The sequence below is a fragment of the Phaseolus vulgaris genome, chromosome 3 (genome assembly GCF_051622355.1).
Source record: "Phaseolus vulgaris cultivar YP4 chromosome 3, ASM5162235v1, whole genome shotgun sequence".
Classification (NCBI taxonomy): domain Eukaryota; kingdom Viridiplantae; phylum Streptophyta; class Magnoliopsida; order Fabales; family Fabaceae; genus Phaseolus; species Phaseolus vulgaris.
The window spans coordinates 48329355-48346900 of NC_143500.1; the positions used below are offsets into that span (position 1 = coordinate 48329355).

Below are 17546 nucleotides of genomic sequence, written 5' to 3' on the forward strand. Positions count from 1 at the left end.
ATTAACAATAAAGAGATCATGACAAATATATCATCTCATATATTTTTAAAATAATAAAATAAAATATAAAATTAAAATTAAAATAAAACAAAATAGAAGTTAAATGGGAGAATTTCCTTTATATATTGGTATATATGTGAAATAAAGATGGAGGTTCATTGGGCTTTTCATTCACATATTTTATGTATAAATATCTCCTATATTTATTTGTTACTTTGATTTTAAATTATTTTAAAATTTAAACTATTTTGAAAATAATAAATTTAGAAAATGATATTAAACTATTTTTTAAGCATTAAAACTACTTTTTAGAAAATATAGATTTAAATTTCTCTCCAATTTTTTGATTTAATTCAACGAAATTTTAAATGATTTTTTAGATAATATAAAATTGAATTTAATTTGAATCCTGGATGTATAATCATGATTGGATGAGTAAAATAAAAAAAAGGATGTGATGTTTTGATGTAATGAATTTTTTTTCTTAAAAAAAAAGGTGCAGAGTATATAATTGGAGAGAATATAGTAGCGTTTGTTGTCATTTGTTGGTGCTACCTTGTGTAGAAAATCTGTGAGGGAAGAAAGAGAGTTTGTGAATTTGGGATGCTCCCTGCAAACAAAGAAGAATTCAAGGCTTTCATCAAAGCTACTCATTCACTTCTGTCGTACCTTCTTGGGATAATCTCGCAGAAATGTGCGCTTTGCTGAAACAGAAATTCTTGCACCTTTCAATTAGGTGAGGAAAGAAAGGAGAAGAAGAGAAGGCATAATGGGTGCGTGTGGGTTTTGGAAGCAACCCTTGTCTCTGAAAAGCAGCCGGGGAAATTGGATTTTCACGTGGCCCCACCACTGTGTTCAAAGCGTAAGGTTTAGTTCCGCTTCTGGGTGGCGGTTGTTAAAGATGAGAAAAGAGAGAGTCAAGGTTTGTGAAGAAATGTTGGGAGTGTGAGCAAAGGTGTGTGGTGGTGGCAGGGGAATCAGATGAAGAGTTGGTGAAGGTTCTCCGGCAAGTTCAACCTTGCATGTCTGTGCAGACCAAGATGGTGTTTGTTGTTGTTCTGTCTGCAGAAATTGTTGGTAGTCCTTGTTTAGGTGTCACTCTCAAGGTACCTCTTATCTCTCCAATCTCATCAATCATAAAATAAAACCATTTTTGCTACAAAACTCCAACAGTTTCTATTATCATCTGCTTAAAAAACAATGACTTCTTTTACTTTGCATGCAAACAAACACTTTTGATTGATAACAAGAGAAATACTCATCATGAACTCTAGAAAGCACTTTTCTTAATTACCTATTAATTAAAATTTGTTCACAATTTTAAATTCCACCCCTTATTTACTTAAAGGGTTTATTTCTATTTTCTCTCTAACAATAAATTTACTTGAATGGGAATAAATATAGAAAAAGGTGTGAATTATAACCTCTTTTCTTATTTACTTTTAAAAAATGAAAGAGGTTGACTTTGAAAACTTCTTTTTTCTTCAATTCAAATCTTAAAATTTTATCCTTTTTTTTATATCAACTTAACCAGAAGATCCTTAATTAATTAATATCAAAATCCGTTTAAATGTAACTTTTTTTATAAAAAAAATGCATTCATTACATTTATTCCCTTTTTTTTCTTTTTGGATGTCGGATTTTTAATAGAAAAATATACTTTATGTCACTTTTTAAATTTATATTGAACTTATTTTTTTGTAATTATATGCTTAATTTAATCAATATGAAAAGAGAGAAATATAACGACACATAAATATACATTACATTAAAAATTAAAAAATATAATAGATAACTTACTTAAAATTATATTAAAACAACAAAATAAATATTTTTCTTGATTTTGGTGAATTTTTTTTAATAATTATTATAAAGTACTTCCATTTGTTTTTAGTTGATAATTATTTAAGAAATTATTTTTTATCTGTTATTTTTTAATTTGAAAGTAACATCCTTTTCAATTTAATTAATATAAAAAAGAAAGATTACTTACAAAAGTTGCAATAACACATGTAAATTGGGGAAAGAAAACTGTTTTGAAGATTAAAAAAGTCCAAAAATTTGAAAGTTTTAAAAAGTCCTTGAACTTAAAAAAATTTAACAAGATTATTGGTTAATTTATGGATAGCATCTGATCTCATTGATTTCAGTAACTAAGCATACAATCCTGATAACTATTCCATCACTCGAGAGTAGCAGAAGTATTAACAATGATTTTTCTGGTTTCAAGGTTTTGCAATTTCCAGATGCTTCATATTTTGGAAAATTGTTTGTTATAGTATAATTTGTTGAAGAAATTAAGAAAGTTATAAAATTTGATAAATTGTATTTTACAAAAACACCTCTTCATTATTAAATATAATTTTAATAAAATAAATTATATAGAAGAAATTTGTATGTATCAAACATATATTTTTCTGTTATAAAAATTTAAATTATTTTTTTAAAATGCAGTTGTAATTTTTTAAACATAAACTTTTGATTACAAACACAATCATTGTTCGGACTGAAGGATTATTTTTACGGAGAAGAAAAAAAAAGATAGATTTAAAGGAAAAGGAAATAGAATGTAAAATTGTTTAGATCAAAAGAAAGAAATAACTCCACAATGACAGGACATGAAAGAAAAATATATATATATATATATATATATATATATATATATATATATAGTTTTCTATGTGATTTTACGAGTTTAATTAATAAAAGTTTTTTAATTAATAAAATTGTGAGATTACAGTTGAAATATGATTAGTTATTTGTATATAAAATTTATACGAGATTAAAATATTATATTTTACTCTCTTTTTTACTTTTTTATTTTTTTTCTCTGTTAATTTAATATATTTTTAATTTGTTAATTGAAATAATGTTTTGGTGCTGTCATATATTCCTTGTTTTCAGCAGATTTTTGAGAGTGTTGGCTGGTATGGAAGAATTTGCGTCATTGCGTTCTTTATATGTTTCCATGCCTGCAACTCAATCTATTGTCTCCAGAAAATAATTGTCATCTTTGGATCCCTTTCAAAACAATAGAAATATGAGTGAACTGAGATATATAAAAATAAAAATATTGTGTCTGTTTATGAAAAATAAGAAAGAAAATATAAATTTTCCTTTCGAATCTAAGTTAATATTTTTATCCCAAAAATATTAAATTATTAACATATACTTTTATGTGAAATATCTGCACATGTTAATATCTACTATATAGGAGCTTAAACTTTTAGTGCATCATGAGATTGAAAACTTTCCATTAATGCAATGAAAAACTAATTACGCTTTTATTTTTAATATCAAATCGTTTCAAGATTTCATCTTTAACATATAATTATAATTAAAAAACTCAAATATAACTCAGACAATTTTGAATATTTCAAAAAAAACATTTTTTAAAAGCTATTTATTAATTTTAAAGATCTAATAACTTTTGTAAATACAATGAATGATTTTTAATAAAATTATCGGTTGTAGATTTTCAGTTGAAAATTGATTTTAAGAATAGATTTGTTAATGTAAGTTCACTCAACGATCTTTTTAGTAAGTTATAAATAAAGTTTTATCAAAACATATATAACTTTAATTTATTAAAATACTTATGCTATAACATAAGTGAGTAATAAATATAATTACTTTAAAAAAAAAACTTTAATACTAATTTGGGTCTCGTATACAAAAACTTATACATAATTTATGAAGATCAATAAAAATAATTAAATTAGTTATTTTTTTAATTAATAATGTCAAGTTTTATTTCATAAATATTCATAGAATTATCTGGTTTAAGTAGTGTTTTGATATAATGAGACAGCTAAATAATTTTTTAACCTTGTATTATTAATTATTAATAGTTCAACTAATGCATTCATTTTTTTTCATGAGAAACAATTATTCTAATAAAATTTGTCTTAAGATCCAATAAAATAAAGAGACGTCACTGTGATGATGCTAAAAATGTGTTGAGGAGACAGAACCTTGGGGTTTCTCTTCAGTTGTGTTGCAATCGCAGAGTCTCATGGCGGCTTTGTCTTCCACCTATCGCACATCCCTTCAAAACCTTCCCAAATTTTCATCCCCCAAATTTAATTTTCACCCACAGCATTTCAATTTACGCCCTCGCTCCCCAAAATCGAAGCCAAACAAACCCTTATCTTGGAACAGAGTTCCTACCTCAACATGCGAACGCTGCAACGTGTTCAGCGAGGAAGTGATCGGAAGCGTGGCGGAAGAGGAGGGTTACAGCAGCTCCATGGACGATAAGCAATTTGTGCGTTGGTTTCGTGAGACGTGGCCGTACTTGTGGGCCCACCGTGGTGCTACATTCGTTGTCATCGTTTCCGGTGAAATTGTCACTAGTCCTTACTTGGATCCAATTCTCAAGGCACCTCCAAATATTTTAGTTTTTTATTTTACTGGCTCATTCAGACACAGATAAATGTATCAAATTATTTTTTGGAATGTATCCTCGCAGGTATTATATGAGAGAGAAATATTAGATAGTCTGGGATCAAAACGTGTTTATGATCTTAATCAGTTTCTGTGTGACTCATACTTCAATGTTTCTATGTATGAAAAATAATTAATAAAGGGTGGTGTGATGGAGAGATTAGTTGAGACTGTGATGGTCCTGGATCGTGTGATAATTTCTCTTAGGGAAATAATCCTGAGTAGGATGATGAAAATTTCCTTTCAAGAACTTAACTATATATAAAATTGTTGAATTAATTAGTTTTTTTTTTATAAAGGAAATATTTTCTAGATTTATCTCATACTTAGCTATGTAATGTGCGTGCAGGATATAGCCTTTCTTCATCACCTGGGAATCCGGTTTGTTCTCGTTCCGGGGACCCATGTGCAAATTGACAATCTTTTGCGTGAGAGAGGTGAATCATACTTGCATCACGGGGACGAAATCATGGGTTGAATATGAATGGGTGCTAGCGGCTAGTTTTCTTAATGTAGTGAAAGTGACTATTTTTTATGATCTTATGTTGATTGATCCTTGCCAACCCAACAAGAGAGAAATGAAATTTTAGCTAGTGTGAATGAGCATTGATTAGTGATGTTGCTATTTTGTAGGGAGAGAACCTAAATATGTTGGTCCATATAGGGTAACTGATGATGAGTCTCTAGCAGCTGCAATGGAAGCAGCTGGGAGAATAAGATTGATGATTGAAGCAAAGCTTTCGCCTGGGCCCTCCATTTGCAATATTCGTCGACATGGTGACAATAGCCGTTTGCATGAAGTTGGTGTCAGTGTTGCAAGTGGAAACTTTCTTGCAGCCAAGGTTTGAATTCTGTGATTCAATTTTCTTCATTCTATTTGGAGAACATGGTTTCTTTCGATTCCCTTGTTCTGTTGTTGCGGTAACAATGAGATTCCAATGTTATCCCACTGTATTCTGCTTCAGTCGCTGTTTTAGAGCAAGTCTTTTTTAAACATTTTATTTGGCAGAGAAGAGGGGTTGTCAAAGGAGTTGATTTTGGGTCAACTGGGGAGGTTAAAAAGGTCGACGTTTCTCGCATGCGTGAGAGGCTTGATGGCGACTGCATTGTTATTTTAAGCAACTTGGGTTACTCCAGCTCTGGACAAGTATTAAATTGCAAGTATGCTTTAAAACCTCTGATAATTACTTTTTACAACCTGGTCCTTCTTCATTGCTTCCTGACATATATATTCTGTTATACAATGTTTGTAATTTCTGATTTTTACTCATGATCTATTATTATTTGACTATTGTAGAAAGCCTCAATATTTTATCGTTCATGTTTTCAATTCGGAGGTTAGCTGTGGACCAATGGTGAGGTTGTTGCCTTGTAACTAGGTCAAAGGTTCTAGTTGTGGTTCAGCCTCTGCTCTCAAGTGAGCACGGCTGTGCTGATTTTACCATCCCAAAACCAATCATTGAAGAAGCTTACTATCTATCATCAATTATGTTTCTTATATCAATACCTTGGAGAATATTAATATTTTTCTTTCAAGGCTAGCTTTTAAAGGTTGGAGTTAGACATAGATTGGAAGAAACAGCTTCATGGAGACTGTGTTAAAAAAATAAAAAAACGTTGGTTTCTTAGGAAAATGTTACATGCTGCGGTTCTGGTGCCAGCTGTCCGGTTTTTGTGTCAGCTGTCGATTATGTCAGTGTTTGTTTTGGTGCCAGCTGTCCAGTTTTTCTACAACTGCCGATTATGATAATTGTTTGAGAGAGTGACTGTTCATAAACAAAGATATGCGTGTAATTGGGGAATAATAATAAACACTCTTTGTTTTCATTCTTCCTTGTGTTTTCTCTTCCCTTGGTACCGCGCTAGACGCTTGCTGTATTGCGCCAGAGGCTTTCTTTCCATCACGTTCTGCGTCTACCTTATTAGAAAACAATAAAAAATACATTTACAAAGTTTTACATAGTTATTTAGTAAGCAAAATAGTTTACTATAGAACTTGACTTGTGGAATGTGAAAACAAAATACTGAGGAAATAGTGATACAGGTTTTTAAATAACTAATTTGTTTGTGAATCAGATTAACATCTGTGTCAATGTGTTCAATTTATTTTTCTTTTGAATTTGCTATATAGTAGTTGGATGTGATCCAGCAGAGGAAAAAGAAATGCTTAAATAGTGGATACTGATGATTTGTTTCCACAGTGCCTATGAAGTTGCAACAGCTTGTGCGTTGGCCATAGGAGCAGACAAGCTTATATGCATTACAGATTGTCCCATACTGGATGAAAGTGGACACCTTATTCGGTTCTTAACTCTTCAAGAGGCAGACATGCTAATTCGTAATCGGGTTGAACAAAGTGAAACAGCTGCTAACTATGTGAAAGCTATTGCCGAAGGAAATTTCAACTCTCTTAAAAAATTTAATGGGGCTCCCCAGAATGGAAAACCATCTTCAGAATGTCATATTCCAACCTTTCATAATGGTGTTGGTTCTGGCAATGGGAATGGCCTTTGGTCTGGGGAGCAGGGTTTTGCTATAGGAGGTCAGGAGTCTCTAAGTCGAACTAATAGTTACCTGTCAGAGCTGGCTGCTGCAGCTTTCGTTTGCAAAGTAAGTTGATGTTTCAACTTTTCCTTCACGCCATTGGTTATATAGGTCTGCAATGTGCTTTAGTATCTTCAGTCACTGCAAGTGTGAAATTTTTATTTTCATTGCCTCGTGTTCTGTTTAAATATGGCAGACAGGTTTGTTTCATTATTTTTAAAAAACCCAAATAGTTTTTAAAGAATCGTCAAGTGACTGATTTCTGTAAATATAATGACCTCAATATAACTATTTTTTTAGAAATTACCCGTTTTTTCCAATTATTTTCGTATCACTTCATTATTATACTGAAATTCCTTGAAAAGTTGCTTTTTCAAATAAGACGGCAATGCTTGATATCCCAGTTAATATGTTGCTAAATATAATTTCTTCTGTCTGTCAGGGTGGTGTTCAAAGAGTTCATTTGTTGGATGGCACTATTAGTGGAGTTCTATTGTTGGAATTGTTCAAGAGAGATGGGATGGGGACAATGGTGGCTAGGTGGGCAAGTTTTGTCTATCTGGAAATTTTTTCTTATTATTATGAAATATTTTCTCTATTACCTTGGTAACTAATTGGTGAGAGTAACAGTAGTATGGTAAGTTGTATCCTCATTCGTTCAACTAAAGTGTTCTGTTTCTTGTTTTTTATCAGCTATTGATGTTAATAAATCATAATTTTAGTTTGCATCCCTTTGGATTTCCTGCTAGAGTCATCACATCGGTTATACCAGTGAGATTCAAACTTTTTTGTAGTTATCTATGATGAGTTGATGGTTACTGTTACGCGGTTCTTTATTGAGATTGAAAGATGCAAATATTTGATTTGGGTGTATAGACCATTTGTGATCATTCTCCTGTTTTACCTTTTAAGGATAGAAGAATTAGTTGCAATAACTTGCTATATTAGTTATAAAGAGAATAAACTGGTTAAATTCTACTATTCCATGACCATATGCCACGCCCTTGAAAGAAATTTTTGCCTGCTTTTATTTTCAAATTAAATTAGTACCAAAATGATGTTCATGGGATTTCCATGGCTGGTACTGCCTACTAGCATAAACTATATGTGGCAGATTGCTGATGTTGTCATAGATAATTGAGGTCTTTTTTCTTTTCTTTTCTTTTATCTCGTGTTTCTGAAAGCCTTTTTATCTTCATTTGCTTGCCTTCAATTAATTTTGCAGTGACCTTTATGAAGGCACCCGGATGGCTCAAGTAACAGATATTTCTGGAATAAAACAACTCATCCAGCCTTTACAGGAGTCTGGCATATTAGTTATGCGGACTGATGAAGAGGTTTGCTCACTTTGCTTATCTTCTTCATAGCTATTGTAGAGGCCACATTGTAACCATTACTGGGGATTTCCTTAAGTAGTCCCGTACCTTTGACCATTGTCTGTTTATAGCTGCTTCAATCATTAGGCTCCTTCATTGTTGTGGAAAGAGAAGGTCAAATAATTGCTTGCGCTGCACTTTTTCCTTTCTTTGAAGAGAAGTGTGGAGAGGTTGCAGCAATTGCAGTATCCCCTGATTGTAGAGGCCAAGGACAGGGAGACAAATTACTTGGTATGATATGCTACTATTGCCTCTGGATTGACAATCTTGTTCTTAATTGATAGAGAACCAGTCAATGATTCACTATTGTGTAATATATTGAAACTCCATAGTGATTTATTGTTGTTTATTCTGACTTGTATCTAGTATTTTTTTCATAGGGTTGCATTAATAAAAAAGGTTTGAAACTTTGAATTGTGACTACAGATCCTCATATGAATTCGTTCCGTAGTGTCTTCAAGTCCTTGCCTTCCATTTCAATTTTCCAGTCATTTACTGTGGTTCTACTGAGGTTCCCATCATAGTATAAATTATTAGGGATTTAAGGACACTTTCGAAGTTTTCAATGTCTTTATCTGATACATAAAAAAGATCGTATTGTTTCACTACACTAGGAGGGACTGATTTTGTACTTCTAGTGTATACTACTTTTGCTATCGTATTTCAGAGCACCGTAGTTTTAAACCCAGAGTCCCAGATTGACCAACTCGACCAGGTTAAATGTAAACTGGTCTGATTAAACCTTTTAAACTGACATTCTAGAAAGGCCACTAGACCGAATGAACCTATACTGAACTGTCAAGACCATGCAACTGCACATGGTTTAACAGGTTCGTGCTGAAACCAAAAAACAGGAAATGAATATTCAAACTTCGGACCTGTGGTTGGTTAGGGTCCCTGAAACTGTCTTTCTGATACCAAGCTACTGACCACGTGAATTGGTACTGAACTGTCCAAACTGTTCATGATTAAACTTAAACAGCTTCAACCTGTCCAAGTCTATATTATAGTGATGATAGCCTGAAACTATTAAACCATGGTTTAACGTTAAATTTCTCACTTTGCCATTTCAATCACTAATTTAATTTTGAAATCATTGTTCAGGGTCCATAAATTTTGGGAAATTCATGTCAGAGTAACAAATGTCAACTTATATTCATAACATATTCATCTTATATTCCTTACTAGGGGTATTCAATCTGAAAGCATATAACCACTCTGTTCTTCCTTTTACTTTTTTTTTCTCCTATTTTGGCTTTGAAAAGTAGTGAATTCTACTAGGTTTGTGGGTTCTTGTATACACCTTCAGTTGCTGACTAGTTCCTTATGCAATTCTCCTTGGATCAGAAATTGTTTGTAAATATTGTATATCAGATCATGACATAAAATTTTAAAGGGAAAATTGTTTCTGATTTCATCCAGAACCTACTTTTAGGGTGTAGTATGAAGCCTATGCAGTGCATGGTAATTCACAGTTTTGAGAAGCCGTTTGATTTGATTATACTCTTTGGATATTTTCACTCATTCATAATAGTATTTATCTCATGTTTTGACTTTATCTGTTTAATGTTATGATCAAATGTAACAGATTATATAGAGAAGAAGGCATCATATCTTGAATTTGAAATGCTTTTCTTGCTTACAACTCGTACAGCAGATTGGTATGTACCTTGGATATCAAGCATATGTCAATATATTTATTTAGAATCAACGTCAGTTTTTGCTTTCAGTGGATTGTTACGTACTGCATACTGTATATTTTCTTGGATGCTGCATATGGTTTGTTAACTCCATAAATGCTTTTCTAAAGACATGGGATTCCTATTGTGTTAACAGGTTTGTGAGGCGGGGATTTTCAGAATGTTCAATTGATTTTATTCCTGAGAAGAAAAGGAAAAGGATTAATCTATCCCGCAAGTCCAAGTATTACATGAAGAAGCTTCTACCTAATAAGAGTGGAATTACTTTTAGTAGCAAATTTACTTCCCATTAGCATATCTTTTTTCACTGCGGAAAGGTTGGTTAGATAAGCCGTTTGGCATTTTCTTAGAGTGTAGGTAATAATCTCATAATTATATTATATGTTTGCTAGAAATCAATAGCTATTACAAGTTTTCTACCTCCCAGTTTTCTGTTTTTTTTTTATTATTATTTAATTTCCAGATTTAGAGCTTTTTCTCCCGCAAATCAATTAATGAATAATCTTGATTTTCTATTTGTTACATATATATGGGATGATTGTTCTTTTGTATCTAATATGTGATAAAGAAATTAGCACAGGTGAAGATTGGCAATTAAATAAAGCAGGATTTACAAAGTTCAATATTTAAGCAAATATTTTACTAACAAAGGACTCTTGGAGCTTTATAAATTAGAGACTTAAGCTACCAAGTCACATAAATAGGAAGTTTGTGACTCGGCTTTCTATCTGACATATCCATTGCTGAAAGTGAAAGGGTTTTAGTGTGCATATTTGTTGTATTAATATCAGGATTGGTATTATAGCAGTCTGGTGATATCAACAGCAGGAAGCACACAATTTATGGTTGTATAAACTATACTATTGGCATTCAGCACAGCGCATTCATCCTCATCATCATTTCAAAATGAAGGGGATTGTGCAATCATTTAAATGGGATTCATGTACTATTTGAGTAGCTTTATTCATGTATTTTTTAATTTTTACCCAAAGAATGATGAAAAGAGTATTCAGATGTGTAATCCACTTCATTGTTCCCGTTTCCTGTCTGTACATTCAATTACCAAGAACATCTTCAACAAGAGTTGGTTACAAGAGTCTTTTAGAAATAAAAGTATTGTTTTGATATGATTAAAATAATTTTTTTAATTATAAGCAATTCTTGTGAACAATAAATGTTCATATAATGTTGAACAATAAACTTTCGATTGGACAATCTTTTATAGGTTAGTTATAAGAGTAAAAAGGTTTGTTTATCAATTAAAACTAACTTATATATTGGTTAAAAATGAGCTTTTTTTAGAAATTAAAACTAACTTTTAAAAAAGTTACTTTTAGTAAGTGCATAAGAGCTAGACTAAATAAGTTAATCCATAAGCACTAAAAGAAAATGTGGAAGAAAATAAGTAATTTTTAAAAGATTTTTTTTAAAAAAAAGGTGAAAAAATTGAGTGGAGGGTGAAGGATGAAAATAGTGTTTGGTGGAAAAAGACGAAAATATAGATTTAAGAAATAATTAAAATTTACTGTATTATTTCCCACTTAGTACATTTCTCTCTATCTCTATTTGTTATATTTTTTAATCAAACACTTTTCATGAGTGTTAACTTTTTGTCATGTGAGAAATGGAGTTCCATGTAAGCTATTTGTCCACAATGACCATAAATTTTCATCTTCTTCAACCACTTCATTTTTTCAAAATCCTATTTTCCCAATTTTCAAACCCTCATAGAACCCAGTCTGTCCTTTCATCCCTTTTAGCTTTCTCTCATAAAAAACTTTTTTCTTAGAATGAGATTGTTGCTTATTATCCTACTAATTAAGCTACATCTTATTATATGTACACTCCACCTTCATTAATATGTTGGTATGACCCTGATTTAGATGTTCTGATAAATATGGGTTTGCTTTTATTTCCTAAACCCTAAGCCTCACATCCACTCGGATTCCGACAAGTATCACACTGCAACTTTTTTTTTCTAAATCTGAAAATCAGGTGAATTTGGAAGCCACTGCAATTCCCACACCAACGCCAAAAATGCACCTTGAGCCCCAGCGAAGAGCAAGTCCAAATGCTTCGCGTAGCGTGAGGATCTGCAACCTCTCTTGCTCCTCCATCTTCTTGAAGAAGTGAATCGGCTTAATCGGGCACTACAACATAAATGCCACCGAGAACGGAAACGCGAACGCCACAAGACTCGACACAGACACCTCTGTTATAGGGCCCAATTACAAAACCACAATACTATAACTATTGCAGTCCGTAAAGATGGTAGAAGAGGAAGCTTCAATCAATGCTGAGTTGGCTGAAATTGCTTTTGCCACATGAGAAACTCCGTATGACATGCTGGAAATTTTTTAACACCGATTGCTAACGAGAATGTTACATGACTTCATAAAGTACAAGAATACAATCTACACTTTCAGTCACAAACGAAACAATTATTTAAAATTGTTCGATAACGAAAAACATATATTTAACCCTTTTTATAAGGGTTAAATAATACTTTATAAAAATAAAAAAAAGTTCGGGCCATTTTGTTTAGAAACTCTCGTGAACATAAAAAAAAACTATTGCCCAAAGTCAGTAGCTACTGTTGGATCAGTTTTTTCTTGCAAACAGTTGTTCATTAAAGAATACAGTTAAGATGTTAGGCAGAATCAATCATAATTAGATGCAGTGTCTACATAATAGAGGAAAACTAAGCCAATGACAGATCAGTCCGATTTTATTTTCAACAAGTAATTCACATTAAAACTTTCTTTTTTCAAGAAAAAATGCAGAGAAAACTGCTGCATGTTGAAACTCCTGAAGCCGGAATACATTAACATGAATACAAACCAAACAATCACTCTTCAGCAGGTTTGGGTGGGCCCTTCCATTTAAAGTTGTCCGCATATGATTTAACCTGCAACCACAAGTAGTAATTAACACGTATAGAGATATATTATTATTGATCGCACCATGCTGCCACAAACAATGTTGTGAAAGAAACAAACTCCACTGTTGTTCAAACTATGTCGTTCAAAAACACCCAGTTAAAGTACAAAATAGTGTAAGATGTTAAAACCTTCAGCAATGGTGTGTGGGGCTTCTTGACCTGCAACATGTTCAGAGCTTTTGTTAATATAATCATAAAATAAAACTCTACCCGGCAAAACATAATGAAAGCCAATGAACAATTGAGTTATTTCAATATAGGGGCATGATTCTTGAAGCAGAATTAGTGAATAACAAACATACTCTAATGACAAACATTTCACAATCATTTGAAAAACTAAAGGCATGCCATACTCAAACTAAAGGCATCTCCATCGTAAGAGTCATATCCTGGGTCATAAATTTAAGATTTGGGTTTCAAAGACCTCTGTGCATTGAATATGCTAATATGCTGACATGACAGGAAATTTAAGACCCCGAGTCATAAGAATAAAAAATATTTGTCTTAAAAACATCAACAACCAAATAGAACATTAATAAGTATGGGTCTTATAAGACCCTTCTATTAAAGTAAAAGTGATAAGGAGGTCTTAAAAGTGATATAGCTCAGTGGTGGCACCCACAAAAAAGTAAATTAAGACCTCATCTTCTAATGCTATGACTCTTATAATGGAGATGGCCTCATCCCATTCACTTAAGAAATAATACTATAATTTACATTTCAAAGGGCCATGAATATAGCATCTACGCATAACTTCGGTCTTGGAAGTTTTCTAGAGTTTCAATTTAATACGATTCCTCACAATTTTTAATTGCACATATTCACAGGTTTTGTTACATTGGCTGTGTGTTGTGTTCAACAATTTCCAAGTTGGTGGTAAAATGTTGTCTTCAGCAATTACATATCCAGGACCTCTGAAACAAATAGCTGTGTTCTGATGTATTGATTCTTCAATACCAACTACGGTTTCATGTGAATTGCAATGTCTATTGTATCCTCCGCCTTTTCTTTAGCAATTTGAGTTCTGTACATCCTTTGCATGAACAGGTTAGGGGAAGAAGTCAAGGATGAAATGAAGTGGCAATATAGATATTTTACCAGAGATGATGGATTAAGCTCTCCAAATCACCGAGAAGAGCTGAACATTTAACAGATGGGAATTTTCAGACAAGGAAAGGCCACATCGAGAAGTTACCCACCATAGTGGTTCTAGGTTATCTATGTGCCAAACAAGCAATTTGCAGTAATTATAGAATGAGAGAGATGGAATGTCCATTGGAGGATAGGCTGTTGAATTTCACCTTGAGGTCATTGATTATGAATTAGGACAAGGTGAAACAAAAAAATTTGGAGGGGAGGCTAGGGCATAGGAGAATTACCAGAGACCATTCGATATGGTCACATGACCATGGGACTTGATCACACTCGTATGTATGTTTAGCAGACAGTTAAGAGTCACATGTATAATCGAATCGGGAATAAAAGAGGGAGATGTGGAGTTAGCTAAGGGAGTTATTGATTGATTGAGAGGACGTTAGGGGAGAGTAAAAGGCTCTCAATATAGGAGGGTTAGGGACCTCTATTCTGCAATTGCTTTTTATCTTCTTTCCTTATCACTGTAGTATTCAATAACACAACCCAGAGGCAGATATAGAGGTCTCTGTCAACAAACATTCCATTTACTTTCTACTTTCCGATCCATATCCATTATTAATAATTTATTTCAATAAGAACATACATGATCTGTATCAAGAGACACATTGAACACTCCAAAAATACACGAGATATTATCTATGTTCCAATATTTGGATAGTAAGACATACCGAATATTCCCAACCATGTTTCTCTGCAAATGCTTTTGCCGCTGCTTCACTATCAAAAGTCAAGGCAGAATCACCAACATGAGAATAGGGATCCCCAGTGGATGTCCAGCCCATCAGTGGATTTTCCCACCTACAATTAGTAAAAAATTAATATTTGTTGAGCCATTACATATGATTACACAACAATTAACCCAGTTTAGGATATTCTACTGAAATTGCTAGTTGTGACTCCTTAAATTAATCAGGGATGCCCGGAATCACAAGTGCTATAAGTGTGAAACTAAAAGCTATGCAAATAGCAATAGGACAGGAAATGTCAATAATAGCACAAGTTTTCCTGTTATGAATAAGTCTAAATCATTAATTTGCCATGCATACAAAATCCTTAGCATCCCACCTACCCAATTATCAAACTCTCAAGGGGAAAAAATATTCAAATTGTACAACTCAGACAATGATGTTCATAAAAGCAGTGAAAAAACTGTGATAAGGCGAAAAAATATACTTTTGGGTTGATAAGAAGTTGATCTTCCATCTTCCAACCTTCCCAGATCCTTGCTGAGATGCTGTTCTAGCTGGAGAGTAAATTACAACCTGCATTGCAGTTAAGCACAAGACAGAAAGGGCCAACTGTGTCACAATGATTAACAAGTGAAAGTAGGGGATCTAAAGATGCATAAATTATTTGTAAACTGTAAAGTCGGTATATAGAACATGGGAGAGCCTACTAGCTGAAAGTGGGAAAGGCGAAAGAAGCCAATCACGAACATTGAATCCCTAGATGATTGAATGGCCAAGATTGGCCTCCTTCACCACTCACACTCTCAGTTAATACGCCCAATTGAACATTGTTATCGTCTAAAATCGTGAATATGGCTGCAGTTGTTTACACTAAGATTTATCAATTCGTATAATAACCACAAACATAGACGACGAGGTATGCATTTCTACACATGATTAAACTATGGTAAGAAATTTTTGGGTGAACAAATGGTAGGTTTTCTAAACAGATGAGTATGCATTGAAGGCGATTGAGAGCGTCAGAAATTGAATGAATTTAAAAGATATATACATATATAAAAGAGAATAAAAAGGTAAAATACCCTCCTACGAAGGTGTTCTTGTGGAATTCCGGAAACCATTCCGATCTCGCCTGGTTTGGTTTCGACCAATGCTTGGGTGGAGAAGCGACGGACCATGGTGCCGCGTAGGAAACGTTGTAGCGTATTCGCCATCGTCGAATAGAATTTCGATTGTGCGCACAAAACAGGAACAAGTGAGATTGGAATGGCAAAATGTTTGGTATTTCATTTATTAAAGGGTGCAAATCTGGGTTTTTGGCCCTCTAAAAAAGCTTCCAACATATTGCTTCTTAACACTTATTTTAATATCTTTGTTCCGTTTTTACAAAATACCAATACATTTTTTTATAATTTTTACCATCAAATTTGACTATTTTGTAAAAACGAGTATTTATTATAAAAATAATAATTAATTAAACTAAATTAATAATTTACTATTTATATAAAAAATATACTGTAAAAATTACAATAATTTATTATATAAATTTAAATTTATACTTATCACTAAATAATCAATAAAATTATTTAATTATATTCAACCTCCAAGCAATAATATACAATAATACAAAAAATGTAAATTACAGACAACACTATCACCTCACACTTTGTCTTGCAAGTTGGAAATTAAATATTTAGTCTAAGCTACACATTCTTTTACAGTAAATCCACAGTTAGTCTCATATTATCATGCTTATATTTTATTTTGAAAATTAACATATTTTACAACTACTAAGGAATCATTTGTTATATTATTTATAATAAATTTTAGTATTTATAATAAATACATGCCTTTAAAAAATATTTATATACTTTTCTGAACCTGAAATAAATTCATATTATATATATATATATATATATATATATAACTTAGATAAGAAATACATATATGATTCATATAAGAATTTTAATCAGTGCACTATTACAATTAAATAATAATTTTTTATTGAATACTTATCCTCAATAATAACTCAGGTTATAAAATGTAGTTTGCTAGAAGATAAGGTGTTTGAGCAACTTATACTTCAATGTCTAAACTAATAATATTACGAGAGCTTCCTCACTAGTAATCTCATGAATCATATATTACATCAGTGCTTGAAAGTTTTTTTAACACTTCAAACATAAACTAAAACTAAACTTGTTCCCAAATCATGTGAATAATTATCTATCACAACTTCAGGATTTATGTTTTAGTTAAGATCTATAACTTTCGCATTCAATTAACACAAAAATAAATAATTAATTACATTATCTAAATTTTTAAAAATTAAAAACATGAAAAAACTCATACTTCTTTAAAAAAAAACACAAAATTAAAAAAAGCTAACAAACACGATTAAAAAAACAAAAAAAAATTATAAAACGTATTTTTTTTTTCAATTATTTATTTTATTAAATAAATAAATAAACCATCTAATTAAAATATGACACCAAAAGAATGTACCAAATCATATTTATATATTGATATAGATGGTTTTAATTAGCATGCAATTACTCATATATTAATTTTGTATAATGAACTTATAATTAGCATGTAATTATTTATATTTATATTTTGTATAATGGATTTAAAACACGATTTAAGAAAAAAACAATTATTTTTTAAAAAGTTAGTTCACTTAATAATTTTTTTC

The 17546-nt window shown here is 31.8% G+C and overlaps 2 protein-coding genes across 8 annotated transcripts; one reads left to right on the forward strand and one right to left on the reverse strand.

Moving 5' to 3' along the window:
- The first annotated feature begins 534 nt into the window (after positions 1–534).
- LOC137808214 (putative amino-acid acetyltransferase NAGS1, chloroplastic) lies at positions 535–10492 on the forward strand. 7 transcript variants are annotated; one of them, XM_068609201.2, is made up of 10 exons: positions 535–1106; positions 4796–4883; positions 5080–5288; positions 5456–5607; positions 6648–7056; positions 7433–7530; positions 8216–8327; positions 8438–8597; positions 9955–10027; positions 10203–10492. In XM_068609201.2, the coding sequence occupies exons 1-10, from the start codon at positions 1023–1025 to the stop codon at positions 10357–10359; spliced, it is 1542 nt and encodes a 513-aa protein (XP_068465302.1). In that variant the 5' UTR covers positions 535–1022; the 3' UTR covers positions 10360–10492. The 7 variants fall into 7 exon arrangements, with proteins under 7 accessions (XP_068465302.1, XP_090155790.1, XP_068465301.1 ...); XM_090299664.1 differs by having other exon boundaries at positions 5461–5607; XM_068609200.2 differs by lacking the exon at positions 535–1106 and adding an exon at positions 3892–4381.
- Positions 10493–12768: 2276 nt separating this feature from the next.
- FRO1 (NADH-ubiquinone oxidoreductase-like protein) lies at positions 12769–16209 on the reverse strand. The gene is made up of 5 exons (XM_068609203.1): positions 15934–16209; positions 15336–15424; positions 14831–14960; positions 13137–13166; positions 12769–12974 (listed from the first exon to the last, which is right to left on the reverse strand). Exons 1-5 carry the CDS (start codon positions 16063–16065, stop codon positions 12915–12917), a joined length of 441 nt encoding a protein of 146 aa, XP_068465304.1. The 5' UTR covers positions 16066–16209; the 3' UTR covers positions 12769–12914.
- Between the last annotated feature and the right edge of the window lie 1337 nt (positions 16210–17546).

Excerpts from the sequence above, each read along its gene's own strand:
- LOC137808214 (XM_068609200.2), top strand. The coding sequence starts at position 4,016 with ATGGCGGCTTTGTCTTCCACCTATCGCACATCCCTTCAAAACCTTCCC. Across the intron at positions 4,884-5,079 it reads CAATCTTTTGCGTGAGAGAG|GGAGAGAACCTAAATATGTT; the intron begins GTGAATCATACT and ends GCTATTTTGTAG. Across the intron at positions 5,608-6,647 it reads GGACAAGTATTAAATTGCAA|TGCCTATGAAGTTGCAACAG; the intron begins GTATGCTTTAAA and ends TTGTTTCCACAG.
- FRO1 (XM_068609203.1), bottom strand. The coding sequence starts at position 16,065 with ATGGCGAATACGCTACAACGTTTCCTACGCGGCACCATGGTCCGTCGC. Across the intron at positions 15,425-15,933 it reads AAGAACACCTTCGTAGGAGG|GTTGTAATTTACTCTCCAGC; the intron begins GTATTTTACCTT and ends ACTGCAATGCAG. Across the intron at positions 12,975-13,136 it reads CCCACACACCATTGCTGAAG|GTTAAATCATATGCGGACAA; the intron begins GTTTTAACATCT and ends TTGTGGTTGCAG.